At 37.2% G+C, this 27,805-nt stretch overlaps 1 protein-coding gene across 2 annotated transcripts in view; it reads right to left on the bottom strand.

The window, feature by feature from the left end:
• ADK (adenosine kinase) overlaps window positions 1-27,805 on the bottom strand; it is a 271,565-nt gene that overhangs the window by 31,212 nt on the left and 212,548 nt on the right. For both annotated transcript variants that reach the window (XM_053949546.1, XM_053949547.1), the window contains exons 8-9: window positions 15,455-15,490; window positions 9,246-9,360 (exon numbers count right to left, since the gene is read on the bottom strand). In XM_053949546.1, the coding sequence (XP_053805521.1) occupies window positions 9,246-9,360; window positions 15,455-15,490 (151 nt within the window). The remainder of the gene's footprint in view (window positions 1-9,245; window positions 9,361-15,454; window positions 15,491-27,805) is intronic.

Below are 27,805 nucleotides of genomic sequence, written 5' to 3'. Positions count from 1 at the left end.
CAAACTGGCCTTGACCTTGGGCAGTGTGACATTATCTGAAAACCATTAATGGTCTGAAACTAAAGGAAAAGCTCATTAATAAAAGCAAAACCATATAAAGGTACAAAGGCAAAACAAAAAAACCAACAATGCCAAAACAACAACAACAAAAAAAGGAAGTTTTATTAAAACTATTGATCCTGACCTAGGGCACTACAGACATTGATCTTCCCACATCTCCACAGGAAAAAAACAACTTAAGCCAACAAATTATTGATCTATTATGAAACCTGCTGAACAAGCCATACATTTAATTTCTTACAATGAAACAAATAATCACACCAAATTAGGATATCTATTTCTCAAAAATTATTGGTAAAAAAAAATACTATTGGATTAATTTCATAAAACAGACATCCTGTTAGTATGATTCAAACCTAAAATGTTGGGAGGTGAGAAATGTATGCACTGTAAACCTTTAAAGCACAGGTTTCAGATTTCAGCTCATTAAAGCACATGTTTTTAAGGAGAAATGGCAAGTGTCCAATACTGAATATTGCAGGAACATCAAATGACTGCACAGAAAAGGACAATGGTGAACTTTAAACTTAAAGCATAAATTTAATTAAAAGTGTCTAGGATTATTATTTTCTATGAAACAGAATACTATAGATTTGGATTTTCTTCAATTTTTTCAAAAACTCAGAAAGATACATTTAGACTGACATAACATTGTAGATGTAGGAACAGTTGCCAAAAAACTGGAAGTCACCAGAATTCCCTGTTTGGTGTACGTGGAGATGGGTGGGTAGGTAGGTGTCATGTTCAGAAAACAGGGATAACCTTGATAAAGCTGCATTAATTACATGTGAAAAGCACAATTTAAATTTGGAAGGCAGTTCCACTTCCAGTGCTTCTCAACTACTGATTTTGTTGTTTCACCATCCTTTTATATATAAGAGTTCTGTAATAAAATTGGTGGTTTTCAGCATATGAGATAATAGAGTTTGTTTCCCTTCTGTGGTTCTGTCCCTGTATTCTTTGCTCTGCAGACATCATTCTACAGCATTATCAGCCAATGCTGAAGCTACTTCTATTCCAACTTTGGAACTAGAGTCTTTGTTGCTAGAAGGAAATTCAAAACAAAACACCATGTTTAATGCCTCATCCCCCCAAAACACTGCAGTTCAGAGGTACTTTCTTTCCAGAAAGAGAATGCTTGTTTGGGATTTAATGGCCCCTAAATCAATATGTTACTGTAAATTTGTTCAATTTTGCTCTCCAGATTCAAGCAAGAAAGGCCTGAAGTGATTTAAGGGGTTGCCTTACCAAAATCCTCCTGCTTAAGTTCAGTTTCAATGCTGACTGTGTGTGCCTGCTCTGGGGCAGCATCTCCTGCCTATCTATACCATTTCTGAGGGAGCCGTACAGCAGGCACCGTCTTCTTGTGAGATATTTAAATTAATTGGGGATGGTAAAAACAAAAGTCAAGTGTGAAGAATGGCAAAAGTGTCCAAGATTAAAGGGCTATAGAATTATTTGTCAATCAATGTAAAAAAGGTGCCCATTTAAATACACAATGATGGCATCTAAACCACAAATTACCACACCATAAAGAAAATTTGAAGCTATAACAGATAATTCTATGAAAATGTCAGATCAATCATAAGTGGCAGCCAGAACAGCAAGCAAACTATTAGGAACTATTAAGAGAGGAATACAGAACAAAGAAAACAACAAAATTAAGCCACTTTGTAAATTCCTCAGGAACTTTCAATTTGAACATTCTGGTCCCCCACTCACAAAGACAAAAGCAGACCTGCAAAAAGATGCAGTGTAGAGTGGCTCAGGGTGTCAGAATTATGGATCAAACACAGAACAAGTAAACAGAATACGAAAAGAGTCTGGAAAAAGACTAGTGCTGGGGAGGTAAGCAAGAGTTCTTCAAAATCAAAAGTAAAAAGACATTGTACATGAAATTATTATGGACTGACCAAGCAATACAAGCACTTGGAGGCAGACAGGAACACTCGTAATTGTCTGAATCCAACAAATAAGGGGATGTATTTCTTTACATAACACAGTCTCTGTGACACTCCTTATCACAAGACATGTATAATAAAATCCCATTCTGGCCTATTCAGCACAAAGACAACATCTCTACTTCACAAATCCCCAAGCAGCATTTTGCTGGAGTGTAACATGGAACTATTACTCCAGATTTGCTCTGGTTTTACCCTCTTTTCCAAGTTCCCTCTGCTGTACACTTGCAAACATCACATTAGAGACAAATCTTTGATCTGCTTCAGTCTTGCTTCTATTCTTTCACTCTTTATTGCCACTCCAATATCATATAATTTCTACTACCTAAGCAGTGGATTTATCTATTCCTAGTTATGTCTCCAAGAATCCTTTTTAGAATTACAGTATAAAAACTGAATTCCTAACTCTGTGTATCTGTATCTGAGAAACAAGTACACAAATTCTTCCTTGAAAGAATAAATACAGCCTAGTTCTGAGGAATGGAGTAGGGGCCCATATTTATTGTCATTTAACAAACACACATTTTTCCACAGCCTAAAGGGGTAATTTTTCCTCAGAATGTAGAATGTAAACTCATTGTAGCACCTGAAAATGCAGCTAGGTTTGATACCCCTTACTACTAGTGATTATACATGAATAAGGGGTTTCCCATCTTCACTCAATTTCTGGGCTAAACTGGTGTATTGACACAGCAGACTAGAGAAGACATCCTTTTCTTAAATCAGTATGAAATTACTGAAGCACACACATGTGCCTATTTACACATGTGTATACACATTCTTTGAGGTGCAACAGTTGGCACACTTTTAAGTCCAGTCAAGATACCTGTATCCAGGAATTCAGGTTTTAATAATGTGTTTCACCTGTCTAATAAAATGCTCAGTCTTCCTCTCCCATGCAGCATAAAAGCACGAATGGTCTCAGTTACAAAAAGGTATTACCAGCTTTGCTATTCATTAATCCCTACCAACAAATGTTAATTATTAATTTAGATTTTGTGGTTCCATAAGACACAAAAAACATGATTATTTTGGGTTTCTGGCTCACTTGTTAAGCCATTAGGGGACTAAAATGTCCTTTTTTTTCCTAAACCCACTTTTGTTTTTGAAATTATCCTTTCTATTTGTGAATACAAATGGATAGGGAAGAGTGAAAGTTTGTAATTGTGTGAAAAAGAGAACACATGGTAATAAAACTCAGCTGCTGTTTCCCTGGGTCCAAGGTACTACTCTGGTTTGTATAAATGCATAGGAAGCCTAGTTGATAAAAAAAAGGGCTAGTCAAGGTTTTCCTGTCTGGAAGGCCCAGCCTGAAAGCTGTAAGCAAGGAAAAAAAATAACATCTTTTCATGCTTCTTAGAGAAGAACACATTATACTCAGGAATTTACAGAAAAGGAGCTGCAAACAGACCCACCATAAATGTCAGCAGTGTCAACAGCATTAAATACTTCTATGTTCTACAGATACTTCGATGTTATATAGATAGGCTACTGGGGAACATGTTGGTGTGTGATTGCAGCACAACCTGCCAAAGAAAACCTACTGACCTCTGTTTAGAGTGAGCTATGTGCTTGAACATCAGCCCTCTTTATTCCCCTCAAAAAGCATACCCCCTCATGCTATTATGATCTAAGAAAGGATCTTAAAATCTCTCACTCCATATTCAGAATGTGATAAACCTTCTTAAAGGAAGGGTTTGAAAAAAAATCTCCTAAAATACTTAAGATCTAACATATACTTATAAAGTTAAAGGAGTTTCATAATTCACAAAACATCCTATCATTTGTCTTTATTAATTAAGATCAGGTTTTAGTTCGATTCAAACATAGAAACTTTAAATTTATGAGCATATCTGTATATATTACCCCAAGAACAGCTGTACTGGGTGACACCAAGACCCATACAGCTCATTCTTCTGTTTCAGATAACATGTGGAGGCAAATGCCTACTGTTTCTTCAATAGCAAGAGCTTGGTAGGCAGGCTCCAAAATTTGGTAACATTGCAATTTTATTGTGACATATTAAATTGGCTACACTGCACTGACTTTAATTTATGGACTAGATCAAACAACAGTGATAACACATAAAAATCTACAAAACTGTTTCTGCATGCACTATGGGGCAGGTGCACTAATGAAGTTTTAAGACAAACCTCTCTCTTTTTACCACATTTACCCGGCCTGCTAATAGATTTCCTGAAATATCTCAAGTAATATGTCCCAAAAAATGAAGATTTAAGTGGTTAGTAAGCCCAACCTGAGCTGGCTTTAATGCCTGTATCCTTAGAAAAATCCATTTTTACTGCCATAGTCTAGAAAATGAGGTTATTACAAACGTGCCCTTAAATAGAGGTGATCCTGCAAACATCAGAGGGGAAAAAAGAATGGAAAATTCTATGTTCACCCCTGAACATGCCAGATTTCATCATTCATAACTTGAAAAATGCTGAAGTGAATTTCTTTAAATTTGGATTGCTTTTCTTTTCTCTATTAAAGCTATAAAACAAGCTAAGTTTAAAGTTTGTAGCTTCAGCTGGTCTTGAATTATGCAAATATTTCAATATAAAATCATTTTCCATTGCTGAAGTGATTTTGCTCAGACTTTCTGAAGATTTCCCTTTGAGCCGAGATCAGTCATAAAATGTATCTGACTAAAAGTAATTTGTTTAAAACTGTTATGTGCAACTCTGAGAAACATTAGAGCACACATATAGATAGGACATATATGTTCCTGCCAGAGCTTGTGATTTTTGGTGCATTTCTTAAAAGCCTCAGCTGCTGAAATCAGGAGACTGCACATGTTCATTAACTTCCCCTGCTCTCTCTGCTTATGTATTTCTTGTGGTTACAGCAGAAAGTCTTGAAATGTAAAAAGCATCCTGTAAGCTTAGTCAAACCTCAAAACTCAGTCAAATCTGGAATCTCAGGCCTGCTAGGAGGGATATCATGGAAGAAGGCTGTGGTAGTGGGATCAGAGTCTTGATAGCCAAGTAATTCCCAGGACAGCTGAGGAGCATCCACACAAGAAATTAACCCAATACTGTTCCTCAAATAAACTTTTTTTGAGCAAGTCCATAGATCCCATTTTCAGCTACCAGTCCCATTCCCTAAGTATAATCCTCTGTGCTGAAAGGTTTTGTCACATGTGTCTCTCACAGGCTGGTTTTTCCAAAAAAGTTTCATCAAAAATTCAGTCATGCTGGGGATCAATGATAGAGAAAATTACAATCTTCCTGTCCTGACCTTCCTTCCTTAAGGTCACTGAGAATGTCCAGCACCTCCAAGTTTTTCAGTAAAAAGATAAAATTCAACATCACCAAAAAATGCACCTCTGGCTGCCCAGAGGTATTGCAGACATTCCCAGCCCTGGAAATGTTCAAGGTCAGGCTGGACAGGGCTTTGAGCAACTTGTTCCAGTTGAAGATGTCCTTTCCCATTGAGGGGGGTAGGACTAGGTGACCTTTAAAGCTTCCTTCCAACCCAAACCATTCTACAATTTCTATGACACAGAGAGGAAAATCTCACACCACAATCATTTCCTTGTGCTCAGTGGAGTCATATTAGAAAGTGACAGTTAATTAAGTCAACACTTCATCTGCCACAGCTCCTGTATGCCAATCCTGAACACTCCTTCCCTTCCCTCTAAAACACACTGATCACACTCAGATTAAATTTGAGCTTTCCTCTTCCTTGCAATGACAGAGAACAGGAAGAAGTGGAGAGAAAAGGGGCCTTGGGGCTGGAGTACTGTGATGGAGCAGATATGAACAGACAGCAGAAAGACCCAATGCACTCCAGGATAAAGACAGAGAAATTTTTCCTCTGAAAACACAAATAATTCCGACAGCCAAAGAAAGTGGACTGACAAATGGGAATGGCTTAGATTGAGACTGCTAATGCAGTTTTTGCTTCTTACTGTTTCATTGATCTGCTCCAGCTGCATGGACCTCTAAGCTGTCTGTCAATCCATACCTGACTTCCTACAGCTTGTGGTCTGTTTGAGGTAAGCCACCAGTATTTTTGGTTGACATTAAAACAATGTTGTATAAATTGCAGCAATTCCTAAGATGACTAAAAATCTTTGCAGTGTGGCTAGGCCAGATTTTTAGAGGAAGATGTTTTCTCAGCTGTCTCAGTCTAAGCCCTCTTTCTCATATGCAAGAACTATATTCTCCAATCTGTTTGGTCAATCTTTTCTTTTGGTAATAAGCTGTGCCCTACTGTCCTACGCCCTGCTCCTAAAATACCTGTTGATACTTCCATTCTCTGGAATGCCCAGGAATCAAGAACTGTTGCCACAGTCCTCTCCACATGTAATGACCAGCTGTATCTGGACTTCTTCGTAACACACACACGCCTCTACTGTGCCCTAGAAAGTCCATGTCAAATTTTCAGCATGTATCATTCTGTGCCCCTTCATGAATGGCCTGGCAATGTACAAGAACCCCTTTTATCCATCTTATTTCCTCTCCTTCCAGCCAGAACTGTATCCAAGTATATCCCCTCATTATTTCCATAACCTGATCCTCATTTGACCTACACAAAACTCTTCAAAGAGGTGCAGCCTTCTCTCGCAACCCAACCCACGGCTGCCTTGGCTTGGAACATCCCTAAGAGAGCCTTTGACAGAGCAAACAGAGCTCTGTCACAGGTGTCCTCACAGCCTCCGTGCTGCCTGTCTCATTTTGCCATGCATGGGGTCAGGGGGAAAGGGAAGGAGGACGATGGGGGTGGCCATCTGGCTGTGACTCTTCACAGAGCACAGCCTAATCCAAGCTAGACACAGTTGGCCCTCCTGGTTGCCAGGCACTGCTGACTCATATCCACCTTGCCACTGGCCAGGACCTTCAGGTCCCTTTCCACAGGGCTCCTCTCCAGCCTCTCCTTCCCCCGACTGTACACACAGCCAGCGTTGCCCCATCCCAGGTGCAGAATCCAACACTTGCCCTTGTTAAACTTCATACAGTTGGTGATTGCCCATTTCTCTAATCTGTCAAGGTCTCCCTACAATCTCTCGAGGTCTCTGCATAAATATGTTGTTCAACATAACAAACATATTGTTCTTATTATTGTTTAACCTGGACAAAATATAAAGCAGAAGGTATGAACAAGCATACCCAAATCCATACCTAACTTTGCAAATAGTATTTTAATCTAGGCACAAGCTCTTTGAGACTTTACTGTTCCCTCAGAAAGGCAAGATAAAAAAGTGCACACAGCCTGCTTTTTCAAAAACTGTACTCCCATGCATTAGAAAAAAGATAATAATTGTATACTGGTAACTCCTAAATGTAGTAATTCTTTTAAAGATCATTTAGAAACTCTTATACATTCCACTGCAGGTTTTAAGTGTAGACCTAGTTAGCTCTGAAATAAGTGTGTTAGCAGCACTCTATGCCATTCTGTGGTATCATCATATGCTAAACTAAGGGACACATTTTCCTTCTTTCATTATTATTTTAATGTGAGGAGGTGGGAAAAAGATGGTCCACACCAAAGGAAAAGGGGGAAAACAATAACAAATTGGTATCTCTTTCGAGAATTGCCCCACAGGCCAAACATTTTTATGTTCTTAATCATTATTAAATGACTTAACATGACACACAGAGCCTGGCGAATGATTGCATCCTGACACAAGAACGAATTACAAATGAAATGAAAGATCAAGCTGTATTAGAGGACTGCCTCTGGGAAATGAAAATCTTTAATTCTCTTTTATTATTGACATTTATTTGGCTGCCATGAATAACAACATAGCAAAGACATTCAGCTATGCTTGTGCACTGAATAGCTTATCCCACGGCTCAAAACTGCCTTAACATTTATCATGTTTGCTTTTGTAGCTGACACCACTGCATACAGTCTCTATCCATCTCACATTTATCATGCATATAAAGTGCATTCTCTAATTTAAGTTCATTTCATTGCGAACAAACAGCTAAGATTAGCAAGTGTCAGTCCTCAAATAAGCTCCCGGTTGTAAAAATATCAAAGAAGGGATTAATGGATTTGTTAACAACTCCAGTTTGAAGAATAAAAAAAGTACTCAGTGAAAATTAAATAAGAGCACAGGAGGGTTACACATAAGATTTAGGTTTACTACATTATTACTAGCTCATGTATAAAACCATTTTTATGCTGCTATTTTTCAGTCAAGTGTACAATACTCAAGTGGAATGCCTCCACATGGGCCATTCACATCAGGCAGTAACTTTCTGAAGGAATACTTCCATCATCATCAGTGCAATACACATACCCAGCTCTCAGTGACTGGTATCTGTTCCTTTTAAAGAGTTTGTAGCTAATAAAATAGGGGAAGGAGCAAACTGTTGAAGAAGTAATTCAAACTGCTGCTAGGAATGATCTTTATAGCAGTGACATACCTGCTTAGTGCCTAGCCCTGAAGCCACAGTCTGAAGCCAGTTCTGATTTTGAGGCAAATATTGTATGAGTAAGCACCAGTCCCCCAGGTGCAAAGCTTCCTCTACTTCACTCGATTTCCAAAGGAGGAATTCAGCCCAGCCTAATAACTCACCTTGTGAAGGAATGAGCTACTAAAATGGCTCACCACAGCACATGTTTTTAATAGCTTTATTTAGTCTAGAAGCATAGGTGGACAGAATTAAAGAGACTGTCAAAAGGTAGGCAGTCATGTTTATAATGCTTAAATCTGTGTGTCGTACATCATCAATTCAGACAGCAGAAACTGCTTGCATCCCTGCTAGAACACCTTTTTCCCACATACTCTTTTGAGAATTGAAGAGCAGACGGCTGAGAAAAGCTAAAGTGAGACTTTCTGCTCAAAGCAAAAAAAGCCTGGAAATTCACTTAGTACTGGATTTCACTTCCTCCTCTTTGCAAATGTTTAAATATACTACACTGTTGCACAGCTGTTCTCAGCAGGCACAGTGTATTCTTGTTTGCAGCAAAGATGGCTACACAGATAAAATCTCAAGTCATAAAAATTTGAGTAAAACCCACTGCATCAATATTTTAAATCTATGTTACAAAAATGTTCAGAACTAAATTCTCAGGCATTCTTGTGAAACAATAGCTTCTTAAATTCAGTCTCTTGAAACAATTAAAAGCATAAAAGATGAGAAACACGGTGCAACATCAGAAGGCAAATGCTCTGACTGCCATTTGAAAATTGTAAAACCACAACTTGTAATTGATTAGCTGGAATATTTACTGTGAGCGACAAGGGAGATTTGAAACACATACCTGTAGCCAATACAGTGTCATCTTTGCCTTGGGTGAAGACTACGATTCGCTGCCTTTTAGTGTTCACCTTCGGCAGGGCTTGTGTCTTCCGGGCTATCTCTTTAATGTCTTCAGTCTATTAAGAGCAAGAAAGAAAATTCTTGTTACAGCATACTGAAGTGGTGGGAACTTTATTAGCAGATCAAAGATTTATTTTCTTACAGCTAGGTATAAAATAGACTTTACTGTCAGTAGAGGAAGATTTTTAAAAGGAGGAATACTTCATTCTCCTAAGGGTTTATGTAGTACTATGAGACCATTGTTTTTAATCTTGATAATGATAGTTCAGCTATTCCAACCACTGCAAAACCACAAAGCTAACAAAGGAATTACAGAGCATTTCTTAATGAGCAATTAGTAGGTTTTTTTGCTGCTGACTGGATTCTAACCATACCCATCATAAAATTAAAAATAAAATTGGTAAGAGAGTACTTTGGATAAACTCCAAGCCTGGTTTTCATCCAATTTAGCCAGGTTTTATACTATTGTAACACCTCTGACTTCAGCACGCTTACAAATACTTTCTCTAACTTCCCTACAGTAACTGATCCCATCAAGCAAACTGTGCACTGCACCCCTGAGAGGGTGTGCAGCCCAGCTCCCACCATTGAGATGCAGGGAAGCAAAGGGCAAAAGGTCTATTCAGTGGGGCACAGAACATAACCAATTTTCTGAAGGAAGTCTCACCTGCAAAAGTTTCAGAAATCTTTGCTTTAAAAGGATGTTGTACTTCACTCTGCATGTAGCTAGGAACAGAGAACCTGGCAGACTGAACCAAATCTCTCATTCATCCAGTGTCTTACACATCAACAAGTTTGGAGTGTTTAAATTAATGCAGTAAACTCCAACAACACCACTTGTCATTAGAATATTGTAATTTTTATTCTCACCATTGCCATATAATCTGAAACAAAAGGGTTTCAATTTCTAATTTACTTGGTTTTCAAGCTAATCTATAATAGGTATTTCTGTTATTTGTATTAACATCAAACCCTTTTATAATGCTATATAGGAAACTTTTGTTCTCAAATTTCTAACTCAAGTCAGTAAGTTCTACAAATTAACTTTGGTGTAATCGATTTCTTACCATAATTGATAAATATAGATTTTTATTTTTCAAACATTAGGAAAGGAGTATGTATGACCGTAATTATTCTGTGCTATTTACTGTGTCCCACTTTGTTCACATCTGTGTTAAATAACACTGTGTTTTTTCCCCAGTTTCTTCTTTGTACAAGGAACTGTAGTGAAACATAGTAATGGCCTAGCCTTGAATATAAGAAAACATAATAATACTTTCTGCATTGCTTTGTGTACTGTTTGTTATGAATCCCAACTCACTTCTTAACACTATTACAGACAGAGAATGTGCGTGGGCTAAAAAATTTACCAGCACCCCTTTATGTGAAAATACCTACCTTTTCTGCAACACTTTCAGCCTCCCTCTAATTTCTTCCCTAACTTTGGGTAGTCAGTGAACCCATTGATTTATACACATTTGGCAAACATGAAAACAGTTTCCCTTTATTTATTGGTCTCTTCACCTCTTTTAAAAATTCTCTCTGACTTTTCATTTCCATATATGATACTCTCACTTGTGTTATTTCTTCCTTCCTCCTGCTTAGACAGCTAATAAAGCTTTTAGAAGGCAATGTCTGCTACTAGAGAAGAGAAGAACTGAGGACAGTAACAGGGGCCATCTTACCACTAATTTTCAGAACGTAAGGAGTCTCTTAAAGATGTCAGAGAAAAAAATTGAAACTTTTGCTCTCCTGTTTTGAAATGCTTTTTTTTAAGAGGTTTTTGAACAGCAGGTATCAGCTGGTTGCACAAGCTGTTGAATATGGGATGGATGGAGAATGCAGCCCTCAGTTTGGTAATACATACACTTGCCAAAGCCTTGCCATGGGAAGGTTAAACTCAATTCTGAACTACTTCAGGCCTTGGCAATTAAGAGATTCACAAACTTGAAATTGCAATAAAGCATCATGAAGATCAAAGGAAACAGGGGAGAGGTGTTTCGTTTTTGCTAAGTAGGAAGTGGCTACTAGTGACTTTATTAGGCACATTTTCAGTGGAGTAAAGCAGGAACAGAAATGAAAGAGCTTGAATATATTTGTACAATATATTTGCAGGCATGATGAATTTTAAAAGGAAAATGATGAAGCTATAATAGGAGAAAATGGTATGATCAAGAGACTATTTCTTCAGCTTAACGAAGAATAAAGATTAACTTAGATGAAGAAAAGAGGACCCCGACAAAAGAGATTCATGAAAAGTGATGGTAAGGATGAAATAATGTGGACAGGGAAAAAAAGTAAAAAGCACATATGTTTTCAGGAAGAATGAAACATATAATAAGCATGTAACAGTAGAAGGAAAGTATTTAGGGTGAAAAGGTAATTTTTTAAAAAAAGCAGAAATTTCAAGACAGAGAGGTTTGGACACTTCTGATTTTGCAGAATTTAGAAAAAAACTGAATAGTGTGCTCTGCGAAAATTAACTTGTCCATTTTTAGCCAAAGTTACTTCCCATCCTATTTTTTTTCAAAGAGAATAAAATATAGCTTCAGTGTGAGTGTTGAGGAGGTTTTAACTTTTGCACAGTTCCTTTTTGAAGGTACAACTGTGACATTTTAGAATATGTGAATATTTACAGCTGAAGACTGCAGAGGTACTAATGCCTCTTATTTAATTGTCAGGCAAACATCATCAAATGTTGCCATCTCTGATTTCTGTTCAGAATAAATAGCCAAAATGTATAATATTTGTTTTGCAGTGATTTTTACCTGCCCATTTACTGAGTCTTCCTTACACGTCCTGTGCCTACGGACATGGCTGAATGATAAGACTGTACAGGTTGTGGTCCTAAAGCCTCTATACACTCCCTGAATTCACAGGATACTCCCACATACACACTTACATACTTGAGTCTGATTTAACAAAGCTGACATGCAAATCTCACTAAAGCATGATTTGCCTGTTGATGCTGCACCTGAAACACCTTGCAGGTGGCATTCATTGCAGCAGTAAGGGGGATTCGTGCATGGGAAGGAAGCATACCAGATATCCCAGGATCACACAAACTGCATCCAGTCAGAACCACCATCAAACCATGTCTTCTGATTTCTCCCTCTGAACAGACACCCAATAGCTGGGACTGCCATAGCCCTGACCTAAACAGGCATAAATCCTTCCAAAACAGTGCATTTGTGCAGTGTACCTCATTAACTTAAAGACCTAAAGCTGGTCCAGGGTACAAAAGCTCTCTAATATGGTTCCCCAATGAATATGGACTTAGAGGAGACCTCTAACAAGAAAAGTTATTTTGCATGGTAGCTGCTACTAACCCTTAGATACTTACTGTTCCATTCATTTCAATTTACTTCCTGGGTTGACAGAACAGAACCCGAAATTTTATGTTTAAAGTAGTATTTTGTTTTCCTAATTTCTACGTAGAAGAAACAGGAAGTTACCTTTTTGTAAAAGCAAAACCTCATAAAAAAACCTCATTTGTTATTTGAAAATTATTAGAAGTGTTATTAAAATACACAATATGTGTGTATATATATATACACACTGTATATATATATATAGTTTTAAAATGCCATAGAACATGAAATTAATTAAAAAAACCCCAAACCCACAGAGATGCTCAGGAAAAGACAACATCAGAAATAATGTCCTATTTTTGATTGTTACAGGTAAGCGTTGGTCAGGAGATAAACCGAAGGAAATAATGGTCTTCAAATATAGTGACTGATTCTACAAAAATACTTTGTATTTCAGCAAAGTACAATGGAAAACTAACTGTGGGAATGGTGCAGCATAAAAATTAAAATTCCTTTGAATGGAATTTCCCTTACAAAGAAAAAAAAAAAGATTTGTGTCATGGAGGTGTTGTCTCTCACCTATAACAAGATTTCATTTCTTCAGAAAAGGTGTCTATTTTACTGAAGTTCTCTTAATTGTAATGTCTCTCTTTTTTTTCAAAAACTGTTTCAGATACATTGAACTCATTCCATGTGTAAAAGATGAACTTATTATACAAACTGTTGGAATTACTGTGAGGCAGAACAAAAAAACCATAAACAAACAAACAAACAACTAAACAAAAGAAGCTAGTCACCAACTGATTTTCTATGCTAAAAGATGTCTGATGAAAAAATAAAAGCCTTTCCAGGTGGCAATTCAAATGCAGCTACCAGTAACTTTTAATCACTTCTATGAAAAACATCCTCTTGATTTTTGCCCTGGTCAATCAAGTCCTTTCCTTTAATTTGCCATTCTTTACCAGTTTTCTATTCTCAATATAAAAATCAAGCTTTTGAGAGTTGCTGGGAATTTTTCTTGGTTTTAACTGAAAGGCTAATTGAAGCTCTTCAAGTTTTTCATAAGATGCTTTACTATCAGAGTGATTTTGGGTTTTCTTTTGCCTCGACAGCACAATAGGAAAACAAAACTGTGGACATTATCAAGTTTTACTCATCTCTGTCAGCAAACTTGACATGTGAGTCGTTGCCAAGCAAGGGAGTAATAAGAGATAAGATCATAATCATTGTGCACTTTACTGATATGCTGTAATCAAATGTGGCAGATTTAGGATGTTCAGGAGGAACTGTGCTAAAATCTCTAAGCATGTACTAATGGAAAGGTTAATATGATGGTGGTTAGCAGACACCAGTAAAAGCAGTTTGTCACTAGAGCTGAATTTAAACCAGGCACATTTGAAGTCTTTAGCTCAAGGGGGCAATAAAAATATAGAATGGGTAGACTTAATACACTACTTCCTTTCTTTTTATTGTCTAGCTACCAGAGGGTACCAATAATTTCTTATGCTTCATATTTGGGAGGCATCTGTGAAATTCATTCATTAGCATAAACTCAAAGTGTATTTTTATGCCTAACAATACAGATTATACAAATGAAAATTGACAGTGATAAAAAGTCTTGATTTCTACAAAGCAGCCACGTGAATTTGGGAAACATAAAATGAAATGGGACAGCCCACAGTTTTAATAGCTAAAACAGTGATGGCATTGATGTACCTGCTGCTGTATGGTTCTAAAGAAATCTAAATTGTAGAACAAAAGCTGTCAGTCTTTCCCTCTTTTTTTTATGTGCAACCAATCACACCCAGGAGTGGCACTCTCTGTAAGCGATGTGGTTTGAATTGCGCGGCTTCTATTATTTATGCAAAATGGGTGCTGAGCAGTCAGACTCCTTTCTATTCTTCTACACTGCAAACAAATCAATTAAGGTGGGTCTTATTCCAGTGAAAAAAACAACATGTAAAAGGATTTATGTGTGTTCGGTTCTGCAATTTAGATTTCAGTAAGATCACTTACTATCTGCAAAATTAGCACAAGCCTTGTCACATTAATTATAGTATTTAAAAACTGCCTGCTTGAATTGGTTAGAGACCAATAGCTGATGGCTCTCCAGATTAAGCTATCTGAATGTAGCCAATGGGAGGTACGAGTCAAATAAAATATGTTGAGAAGATGAAATCAAAAGCTCTGAAAATCACTGTAAAATCAACAGTATTTACTTCCAGAAAGTAGAGGATCAGACATTTTTAGAGCTCAGATAGAAAACACCAACTCGAATATGTTTTGAAACAATTTCCACACTACCTTTTCTAAAAAGCAGCTGTTTGTAGAAGCATGGTTTACATTAATCAGTACCTAACAATTTTATATACAACCTTTCTAAAATTCATTTGCATAATGATAATCCACATATGGCAGGGTTTAAGTTATTTAAGCAGTGTTATATTTCACTATTTAGTGTTGCTTCACCACTGCTTTAGCAGTGAATCCTTCTGGAGTGTAATGCAGCTAATGAGGTAGCTTTTTAACTGAACAAACTGACAGGTCCCATATCTGCAGAGGCAGCTTGAAACCGTGCCCAACCTCTCGGCTTCCCAAGAGGCTTTTCAAAATTCAATAAATAACATCTGTAGGCGATGTTGGGTGCAGACCTAGCAGAGTGCGTCATAACACTGAGCTGGCAGAACAAAGAAACCATGACGACTGCCAAGTTTCCATGGCAACCGCTGCGAGGCTTGGAGAGTATAATAGCACATCAATCATTGTCCAAAAGAACTTCATTATCAGCAAGAAAAAAACCTTTAGGATCTGTTTAGTGTGCAATTGTGGGTTAACTCACCTCAAAGCCTTGCTCTCTAGCAAAAGTGGCAGCTTCCTGAAATAATAAAAAAAAGAACAGTTAATTATAAAGTGCTAGATAATGAAGAAATAACACATTTTGAAACTCATTCAGCCAGTTTTCCTTTTACACGATTATCTCAATATAGCCATATACAGTTGTTCAATTCTGATAGACGCACCAAAAGCTTCTCCCTCTTCCCTCAAGCCCAACAACAGTACAATGTCAACACATTTCACAAGTCCAAATAAAGAAGGTACAATATGTTTTTTTCCAAGTGAGGAAAGTTACTTCTGCAGATAGGACTTAAACTAGGAAACATCCCTTAGACATATTTTTAATTGAAATTGTATCATATCTCCATTTATGTATGGCACTTCTTGGGACACATGCTATCAAGCCATTTAAAAAAAATAATTTGTCATCTACAGTGCATTAAAAAACCAGGATCACTAAATGTGTTCAGACCCTTGTGGTAGAATCAGATGAACATTTAAAAATATTCTGATGTCTTAATCACTGCTTTAAGCAATTTAACTATGTTCTTTTCCTGAAAGAACAGAGGAAACATCATGGTATCAGTATGTCCTCATGTCTTATTTATATTAATTGGTGCAACTAAAACTCTGTTTTGAAATAAAAGCAAGGGGATGGAAGACAATAGCAATGTTTTTCCCTTACTCACTTTCTATCTTAACATTGGAAAGAATATTGCAGAAAACTCTTGAAGTCTTTACGTTTTAACTTGCATTCTTCCAGATTATCTTTGCCAAGTAATATTAATAGAGGGATAATCTTGAGCCTAAATGGTGAGTTGATCTAACTAAACAGAAATAACTACTGTACCAAACCAATCCAGTGTGTCTACAAGAGGTTTTAGTGCTTCAGAAAACACATAGTTGTGGACCTACATGATCTGTCAATTTGGGGGCAATAGAAGAATCTGAAGTGGGTACAATTGATTATAACAACAGTAAGTTGAGGTTAATAAAATGTGATAAGCTGAAAAGCACAACTCCTCAGGCTGCTTCTCTGCAGAAACATAAGGCTGACCGGGTTACCCTTAGCTGATGTTGACAGAAAAACTGAATCATGGTCCTGACAATTGGGTGCGGGCAAGGTTAGCCACTTTGACAATTTACTTACAATTGAATCCCTTCTTGTACATCACACAGTCAATGACATTTGCTAGCCTGGCTGTCAAGAAGGAGTGTAGGGTTCAAAGATATCATGCAGTGTTTTCCTAAACCAGCATGTGATTAACAAAGCCTATGCTCGTATGAAAAAAGGAGTCTTGCAAGCTTCCACTCTGTAGTGATGCACTTACAATGAACTGCAACACAATCACGACAGCCTCAAATGGGACTGTGACACAGAAAAAAAATAAAATAAGAGAAATAAGGGAGTGATAAGGGGGAAGAGAATAAGAAAATGGACTAAAAATTACGTCTTGTAGCCAAATAATTTCTTTAACCTCAGAGTTTTGGTCATGGAATGGAAATCGGAAGTTACACTGATCTGTCCTAAGGGATTTCTTTAAATCCCAGTACAGCAGGACATTAACATCTGTGTTAAACTATTGTCCGGCCAGGAAATTGGACACCGGTACATGAAATAAAAACTGTTCCAGTGAAGTGGTGCTTTCTTGTGTGGGAGACTTTGAGAGAATTCATCTTAATTTTCTGTACTGGGGCACCCATGCATAGCACATGTGTTTTGGAAGACCTGGCCCTTCCACAAGAAAGGATAAATGATTGCACATTTGTTAAAAAGTATCTCATCTTCGGATTCTCCTGTAAGAGCGTCATCTTTTAGCCTGGTCTGCTGCCCAGCTACATGAATAATGGCAGCCAGCATAAAATCATAGATTTTCCTGCCGTTGACCTCTAATCTAAGGGTGCCTGAACACGCCAAAGAACAACAGCAATCTTAATTTTCTTCTCTCCTATCAACTAAACCTCAGTATGACTCCTGAGCAGCTTATTTCAGTAAGGATTGTGCCTACAGTCTCGTAAAAACCAGCCTCTCTCAGAAAGAGATCCCTTTAAGAATTAAGACCTTTCCAGTAAAAAAAAAATAATAAAGCTCAAAACACACATTTGGATGGTACAGTTTAGTGCTTGTGAAACGCTGAGAAATAGGAGGCAGGCTCTGATTGCCAGGGACAGTTCAAAGTAAATTAACCAGATAAAAGCGATGAGAACCTTTTAGTATCTATTCACAATAACAGTGAGAACAGGAAACAAGCAGAACCCATCTGTGCAGCCCTAGGGCACCTCATACTGAGCTTCACGTCTCTAATAAAGTAGTCAGGTTAAAGTCTAAGTGGATGTAACATGTGGAGACTGCTTGGGTTACAGCGGCCAGCCGGGGCGTTCCCTGGTGCAGGTGATAATCAGTATGATAATCACTATATTTACAGGCTTTCCATTTTATATCTGACATTGAAAATCACGAAGAAGGAGGGATTAAGGAAATAAACAACCCACACAGAAGCTTTACTGCTCCCCAGAGAATGCAGCATTTTCATTCATGCGTGACATGCGACAACAGCAGAGCAAAACAGCGACAGAACAGAATTTTCTTAGGAGGCTTCATTTCACATCAGGAGTTCTTTCAGTTTTGATAAACTTTACACATTATTCATTCATTACTCCAACTCAGCGTTTTCAGAGCTGTTTTCTGTCACTGCCTACAGAACATTTCATAAAAACCTCTCCCCACCTTATCACTGTTTCATACTAAATGTATTAAAAACTCACACTCCTTTTTCTACATAGCCTTTTTACTAACTGTGACAGCAAATTTATTGTTGTACCACCTAAAGTAGAAATGAGATTTGTTTTTAGTTGTGAAATGTCATTTGGCTCATGCTGTTTGGGGGAAAAAAATCCTAAGTACACTCAAGCTGACAAAACCTCTGTTCAATGCTACTTAACGGTAGTAACACAATGTCACCAAAGTTAACACACACCCTCTCTTTGCACAATAGTGAGCAGTTTACACAGGAAAGCGAGATTAATTAAGGAGATAACAATAAAAAAGACAACTTCCGTTAGTGCTGGCCTTGCTGTTATGCTACAATTTGCTTGCTAGCTGAAAACTATTTCCATTCTTGCATGTATTTTATTGCTGTCTGAGCCCCAGCATTCAGTAAAAGGAACTGTTTACAATCTACACACAGGCTAATTTTAACGGGACTTGTTAAAATCCTGAGCCCTTTTATCAGCAGCAGTACAAACTACTTGTTTATAAGTAAACAGAAACATACCCTCCAAACACAGAATCCATCAGCCTCTGCAATCCTAGGAGTAACATATAATCCTATGCTTGCCCCCTGTGTTAGAATACTTTTATGATTATAGAGTTAAAATGGCTCAACTTCAATAATTGCATGTTCACTTTGCCGTGAGACACAGAAGGCCCACCACATATTGAATATTCTTGACAAATCAAAATTTTTTTTTGTTGGTACCAAGGTTTTATGATTACTTGATCAAATTACAGCCAAATGGTAACAACATGCATAGTGGGTTAAAATTAATTCATGTAGGCCAACATAAAACTCACACAATTGCACTAAACAGCATTTGAAACCATGTATTGCCAAAATTAGCTGACAAAGGCTGTTTCAAAAACACCAGCAACATTATTATCTACAATATGCATTTTAACCTTTGTATGGGAAAAAAAAGGAGCACTGAAAACTAAATTTGCATTTCATTGCCGAAATCAACATTATCTCATAAAGAAATGATAAAACAGCAGGACAGCAATGATACCCTTGCACACTGAATGCATTTCCCGTAATTGCACAAAAAAGCAAATGCAGGGGACACTGAAGATAATCTCTCCCCTGCCATCCTTCTTGGTAGGGAAAACATCTCACAGAATAACCTCAACTCACATATTACAGTACTACCCCCTGGATTTACTGTTTTTAATTGGAAGATTACTGAAAGATTTTGAGGAAGTTCCTACTTTATTAACTGTAAACTTCCTGACTTGCCCAAAATATACCCTATTCACATTTCCAGGAATACCATCCTCTTTTCTCTGCCCAGCAGGTCTGTGACGCAGAAGGTTCAGCCCAGCCCATGAATCAATGCAACCTCAAGCCTGCACACACACAGAGCAAGTGTAACTGCAGAGGAAGGTGCTTGCAGCCCAAAGCAGAGCAGAGTGCATAACAACAAAAAGAAAAAAAAAAGTAAACTCACTCAACGAGAAACAATAAATGACCATGAGGACCATATACTTTGTGTCAGCCTTTGATGGGACAATTCCTAAAATTCCATGTTTGATTGTAATTTGAATAGTACTTCCAACATTGTGCCTTACAAGCCTTTCTAGACTGATAAAATCTTGCAAAAATTACTCTTAAACATTTTCTTCCTTTCTTACATTTCAGAAGTATGGATTGTTAGTTTTTTTCTATTTACATTGTTTCCTTGAACACACTGAATGCTATGATTTTCTCGCTCGTAATTCCCTTTTTCTTCAGTAGAATAATTTACTATCATTCATGCCATTCCTGGTGTAAATTTGTATTCTTTGTATCCTCCCTTGCTTTTCTACAGATTGCACTGCTTGTAGCAACAAAGTTACTTTCACAAATCTAACATTAAAACCCTGTTCTCTAAAGGAACGGGTGACAACTGAAATAAACAAATGAAGATATAGGGAAGATTTTTGTGGAAGTGATGCCCACTGATATCTACAACTTCATTCTGAAGAAGACAGGCTCAGATAATAACGGTTGGTTTAGTTTGATAATCTCCTTTCTTAGAGGTAGATGCTGAAGATTCATATTTTTGAAACAGACATTTTTATCCATGATTTCCTAAAGGACAGCAGACTTGTAAAACAAAAACCAAACAAAATAATGTCTTATTTGTCTCTCTGCATTATAGAGACATGAGTCTTTACTGTAATGTAATTACTAAGACTTGTAGTTCACTTTCCCTTAAGTAGGCACATTTGTCCTTCTGTCCGTCCCTTCTATCATCTTTTCCTGTCCCTAACAAAGAGCTTTCTTATACAATTCTATATTTTCAGAGCTATACCCTTGTTTTATATACGTCACATGTACTGAGAACCTCTGATTTCAGTGGCATCTGTTGTGCCCTGTAAATCTGAGTAAAGGCCAAAAAAAAAGATACTCTCTTTTGTTAAAATCTCCCTTCTTATTTTCTTAGAAGATAAGTAATGAAGAATGAATTACCATGTGCCCTCCTTTTGGTATTTCCTTCCTAAAAAACTTGTCACAGTGCAGAAGATCAACTACTTTTTAAGAAAGAGACGTAGTGAGCTGTGCCATGCCACGTTTTCTACTCTTCCAGCTTCAGGCCAGTTTATACTAAATATGACCCTGGAAATGGGGCTTAAGGCACAGAGAGGACAATGGATTTTCAATTGTTGCTTTTGAGTTATAACAAAGATGTCATAAATATATCCACTAACTTCACAGCAGAGTTGGTGGGGTTTTCTGTCAAATCATCAGATATTTAATGCAGCCCATGAATGTGCTGATCTGTCTTTATACCACTTTTTCCTGTATATGATTCACAAAGCCAAACTAAGGTAAATCTGATTTTATTCCCTGTCCCAGTTTTAGGAAACTAATATATTCATATACATACAGAGAGAGATATCACAGCAAATCCACATGGTGAATTAACATGGTGAATTAACAGCATACAAGAACTACAAGTACTTTCATGCGATGCAAACAGGGGTGATGTCAAAGCTGTGGTAATGATCATCATGACCGCCCTAAGGAATTAGAGGTAGATCCCACTAAAGACTTTGCTGATCAGTTGAAAACATGATTTCAAGAAGTGGCTGCTATTATTCTACTACTTAAAATGAATGAATGAAAAGTCTACAGGACATAGTTCCAGCTGGATCACTAGCCTTTAGTGCCAACAGTACACTTACTGTAGTTAGTGGTAAGATACACGTGTTCATCTTCAGTCAGTGCTAAATCGCTGTCAGTGGTTACTCCAAACACTGTAGATAGTCCTAACCAGCCTGTTATGCCATTGCAGTCTGATTTAGACAGGCATTACTTTAAGGTCAAGTATTACTACATTTCACTGTCTTAAGGCAATACAAGCTCATATGCCTTTATTAAAAAATGGCCATTTATAAAGGCATTAAAAGCTCAAAGGTAAATGTAGTTTTCACGCTTTTCCTTTTTTCCCTTTTTTTCCCAGCTGAGAAAGTTTGCAATACGTGTGGGGATGTGTTACACTGATGTAATGCTCCAGTATTATTTTTGTTTGACAACACAGAGGCCTAATCCTTGATTCAGTCAGCAGTGTAAATCTGTTCATGTTTCAGATAAGATCAGTTAAAGTGGTCAGAGAATGGATGGAGCCCGCACACAGCTTGAGAATCAACCCTGAGAACCAGCAAGTATCCACCCTTCCCTGGTTATTACTGGAAAAAACACAGCTGGCATCAATTGGATGGGCAGATTATCATAAAGGAACACTGAGGGTTTTTTTTACCCCATTTTCCTTTTCTTATGAACACTACTAGACCCAAATTTTATTTTAATATATTATAATATCCTAAAATATTATTTCAGTTTGCTCCAGAAATACTAAAGACACTGGTAAATATATGCACACTGCCTTCACCCAGCAGCTGAAAATATAAAATAATAAGAATCAGTTCAAGTGAATAATCAGAATAAGTATAAATACCATATGGGGTTAAAGTTGTAGTGTTCAGAGGGGGTCCTGGCAGAGTACCAGAGGGTTTTGTCTGAAAAAGCCTAGTGTGAAAAGAATTGAGAAAGAAACATATTTCCTGTCCTGCTTGGGTTCACCCTGGAGTGTTTGTATCACGTACAATTCATTAATATTCAAGCTGTTTATTCTATTCAGGTTACTACCAGAATTACAGTTCCTGCCAGAATCTTCCGTGGAAAGGATCACCCTGAGTCAGAGCTTAATGCCATTACAGGGTCTGCAGCGGCTGCAGCAGGGATGTGCCTCTGAGCCATTTTGAAATTTTATGATGGATAAAGTGCTATTTCTTACATCTCTATCTTACATCCTTACCTAAAGAACTGAACTTCTTATGACTCTCTATGTGTCTCTCTCCTCACACATTACAAGCATCAAATTAGTGAACAATACTTCTTTACACCACTTCTCTATAAAAATATGTCTGTTTCTACCTTAAAAATAAATGCATCGTCATCCGAAGTGAGAAAGAAGAAAAAAAGACACTCCTTCCTTAAATATCATTGAATCAGGAGAACATAACTAAAATGAAAACAAAAATATAAATAGCTAGAAGATAAGAGTTTTATTTGTATATAGAAATAGAAGATCTGTGGGGTCTTTTAAGTCTTTAATATTGTTCATTGAATGCTCCCAGTGTTACCTTTCTGGCTGGAGGGTGACAAACAGAAATAAAAGATTGCATCATTTTCAATGAGGCCTTCTGTGATTGTAACCACTCAAACTAGCCTGAAATCAGACAAGACATTCTCATCTAGCAATTTCAGATGAAGAGAATAATCAGATACTCTGCTAAAAGTGCTAGGATCTAGCAGGATTCTTTCTAGTCCAGCTAAAAGGTTAATGTATTTTTAGCACTGGAATTGAGTTGTTTTATGTACTTTGTTTAGGGTGATGTTGTGCCCAGCCATTTAGAATTATAACTGAGGCTGTGGCATTGGGAACTCTGTAAAAAGCAATCATTGTGTCACACTCTTCATGTGCTGGGCTTGCTCTGCTTGTTAACTCTAGCAAAAAAAAAAAAAAAAATTGCTTACTGCAATCTTTAGCAATAACAATATCTTTTAAATTGCTCTTCAAATTACGTATTTACCCTTTCAATGAATTTCAAACCCAGTTGACTTCAGGATTCTTACTGGAGTTTCTTGTGCTGTTTAATGCAAATTCAATGATGTATTTATCTGTATTCAAGATATGAATACTCAAGATGAATTTTGTTTTCTGAAATTTTCAGTTCTAGCTAACTGTAGCTACCTTATGGAAGGAGAAACCTAATTCTCAGTCTGTACCAGCAGTGCTCTCTCACAACATGGTCATTGCACAGAAAAACAACATTTCAATTTGACCACAGTTAGATCACTGTGGTCCTGAGTGAAGAACATAAGCTCTAATTCCAGATGTGACTAGGGCACTATTTATCATCTTGGACAAGATGCTAATTTCTTGGATCAATTTTTTAAAAAATCCATAGAAGTTAGAATTTAACTGCTTTTGACCATTAAGTATTTATGGATGAGGGAGTTTGGTAAAGTTTATTTTCTATTAGAAGCCATCCTGAACATAAGACAGGCTCAAACAAATCAGAGATCAAAAGAATAGTCAAGTAATGAAATTAAAGGGATATGATTCCAGCATATTTTAAAATGGTATTACAAAAGCCATGCAGTGGTTGATGTGCAGAGGGGCCTCTGCACATCATCTACAGAGTCCAACCCCACTCCTCAAGCAGGGTCAGCTAAAGCAGGCTGCCCAGGACCACTCGGTTTTGAATATTTCCAAGGATGGAATCTCCACAGCCTTTCTGGAAAATCTGTTTCAACACTTGACCACCATCACAGTAGAGCTTTTTTCTTATGCTTAAATGAAATCTCCTACAGCTGAATGGGAGCCTGTGCCTGTTGTCTCTTGTCATGTCACCTCCCACTGCTGTCAAGAGCCTGCCTCCATTTTATTAATTACCTCCTGTTAGTGTGCCTTGATAACATCTCCCTGATTCTCCTCTTCTTCAGGCTCTCAGTCTCCCCTCCTCATACAACAGATGTTCCAACCCTCAGTCATCTTTGTGGCCCTTTGGTGGCGTCACTCCAGTGTGTCTATGTCCTTCTCACGCTGGGAGCCCAGCACTGCAGACACATCTCAGCAGGGCTGAGCAGAGGGGAGGCAATCTCTGCCCCCCCACCTGCTGGCAATGCCCTTCCTAATGTCACAGCCTGTGACGCTGTGCTCGTCCTTCTTGTTGTGCAGGCACATCACTGCCTCATATCCTTTTTTTCCACTGAAATTCTTCTGAGGTCCTCTTCTGCAAAGCTGCTTTCTACCCAACTGGTTCCCAGCCTGTCCTGGGACCAACATTCCTCCCCAGGTAAGAGGACCTTCCATTTCCATTTGCTGAACTTCATGAGATTCCCATCAAGCCATTTCTTCCCTCTGTCAAGGTCTTTAGATTTGATATTATATTGTGAGCTTTCTTGAAAAAGCAGGGTTCAGAATTCCTATGACAAATGAAACTACAAGCATACTGTGCATGCATTCCATTTTACTTTTAAGACACCACACTTATGAAAAAAGAAAAAAGAAGAAAATTACAAAAACTAAGAAGCAAAAAAAAAAAAAAAAAAAAAAAAAAAAAGTGTATGAATATGCATTTATTCCTACAGGAAAAAAAATTAAAATTAGATACTGTAATTATGGAAAATTACATTCCTGCATCAAAGATCAGTAATCTTTCACCTAATACATAACAATATAATTATGACAACAACTTATTTGTCAAAAGTGCATAGTTTAGCAATGCAGTACTCCATGGATAACTGTATGCAGATCCCTTTCTTTCAGTGTGGTCATCTGCCCCAGGATGCACTGGATATTCAGCAGTAGTACTGATATGCTGAATTCACAGTGCTTTTGCCTGCTGGGTATTTGCCTTCCCTGTTAAACCAACTTTATGTACACACACATATATACATACACATACATGTGTATGTGTATGTATATATATGCATTTTACAAATGCATATATAGATCACGACAAAACAAATGTGATCTCCCTCTCTAAAAGTTCCTATGCTTCAGTTTTCCATATGCACCCATTTTCCAAGCCCTTCCTTGTTAAATCAGTGGTTTTAATAAGCAATTATATTCACTAGACCTACAGTTAGGGAAAAACAAGGTGCCTGCAATGGAATCCCACCCAGTAAAATATAACAATTTATTGGCACCTGCACCTCTTCTGAGCACTTGAAGGTCATGAGGACCTAGAGCTATAATTTGAAATATACTGGTTATACCACCATTCATGTGAAATAGTACTGATACATCTTTTTGTTACTATGAAGTTTTTTTACCTTGTTAATATAGTTGCAATGACAACTTATCTATTCCCCCTTCAAGGTATCATTTGACATATTCACTAGTTATAAAAAATTAAATTATAAATACATTTTTCTTTCAGCATAATGACTGAAGTTGTTGTGTAAGTCGCTATGTTCATAAACTCACACAGAGAACTTTAAAAGCCAAGCTGAAAAATAAAATTTGGACTCAGTCCACACAGAAGAGAAATGAAAGATTTGGGCAACATCTGAATAAAAGAAAATTTGGAGTTTCAACTGTGCTATTTTTACAAGAACAGCTCTCTAAATCTCTGCTAAACAAAGACACTCTCCTAGTGGCACCAGTTGTATATTCTAAAGGATCATAAAAATCTATCACAGTTTTCAATCAATAAAGTTTTGTAAACTTGGTATAGAATGATACAAAAAATTACCATTTCTGATTCCACCATACGTGCATTCTCCACATACTTCCAGACTCAAGGAAAAATTTTTTAAAGCCTCAGCTATACTTCAGAACAGTTACCACTTAACCTCTAATTCTATGACTTTAAAACGCTACATTTATTTTAGGATTTGTCTCACAACTATTTTTTAATTACTGAGATAACAGACTGACATTAAATTTTAGTATCCATTTATGTATTTGTTAACCAGTACTATATGCTTAGTATATGTAAGCAAATGAACCTGAAATTGCACCTTTCTTATTTTACACATAACAAGTGGAAGACTACAAATTATTCTGAAGCTGAAATTAGTAGTCATAGTAATAGTAGTAGTAATTCAGTTTTGGACAGGTTATTTTTAGCTATGTACTTGCCCAAGACCTTCACTGCAGATATCTCACACCTCTGTGTGTTTTGAAGTATAAATAATCTATTTTTTCCTCTGCCTCTAGCATTACATTTGTGTTTAAATATAACAGAAGTTATTTCAAGCTATTTAGTTTGACTCACACTTTCCAACACAAAGGATTTCTGTGATTTCTTCCAAGATGCTGTGTCTCTTCCATTTTATGCAAAATTTGAAAAGAGCTGTAGGGTCAGCTCAGTGCTTTCTTTTGTTCAGACTGCATTCTGATTTGGGCTCTAGAAATTTACATCTTTCTCTTACATTGGCAATACATTTTTTGGCCAAATACCAGATAACAAGTGAATGAGAACACTCTAAAGCAGTAGTGCTATACTCTCAGAGCAGAAGTAGTGGCAATAACAGCACACCAGATGCTGCATTGGAGGTTTTTTTCTTTTAAAGTCAGTTATTTATGGATTTAGGGAAATGAAGAGAAAATAGGCTGGGGCCTCTGAAAAGTGGCACAAATTTGTAGAATCTCCTTAGTTTGAGGTTTATTTTCTTTTCTAAAGAGCTACAAGGAATGCAGTGCTCACATAATATACTAAAATCTAATTATGTTATAAACAAGTCAGAACAGATATTCAGCACTAGCAAACATGTATACTACAGCTTCCTAATTCCTTACCTCTTGTCAGATTTTTATATCATGCATGCTCCTCTTCAGTCAAGTTAATCAACTCTTCTGAAGCGTGCTTAAAGAAGCCACATATGATATCTACCATGCCATGTTTTGAAAATCACCATGCTCTAAAAAGGCATTTTGATCTTAGGTTTAGACCATGAAAATGAACAGCTTATTTGGAGCCTGGATGGCTTACATGGCAAGCAGTGAACAGTTTGCAGAAGATACTGTGCTAAAAGTGTCACTTTAAAAAAATAATATTGAAGCAGTTCTTTACAAACATGGCACTTGTCCAAAGCACATATGGAACATAAATAGAACCGTAAAATTTTATGCACCAGATTCGACCAAGGTCTTGAGTGCTAATTTATATTTTCTCCATTTTGCTGGAAGACTTGCTGCATTTGATAAAGCTACTGCATAAGGACTCTGTTCTCCTAACATTTACACATCACACATCTGGACTTGGAAAAGGATTCTGAGTAAAAGAGCCAACTAATGCAGATCTTGTTTATGTTATGTGCAATTACTCTTGTGTCATGAATCTCCCTGGGATATCAGAATGTGCTGAAGACACTCAAACAATATATACTTCAAATAAAAGTGCAAAAGCCTGAGTGTTTCTGTCCCTATCAACAATCTTGGTACACACAATCATGGAAGAAAATTAATGGTACTTGTATTTTCTAACAATATTGCACTTCATTTTTATTAATTATTTGTATGTAATTAGAGCTGCCCTCAGCATCTGAAGATCTCTGTTTGGATTGTTTTTCTCTCA

Source organism: Vidua chalybeata, chromosome 8, assembly GCF_026979565.1.
Source record: "Vidua chalybeata isolate OUT-0048 chromosome 8, bVidCha1 merged haplotype, whole genome shotgun sequence".
Classification (NCBI taxonomy): domain Eukaryota; kingdom Metazoa; phylum Chordata; class Aves; order Passeriformes; family Viduidae; genus Vidua; species Vidua chalybeata.
This window is presented reverse-complemented; position numbering and strand designations above follow the sequence as displayed.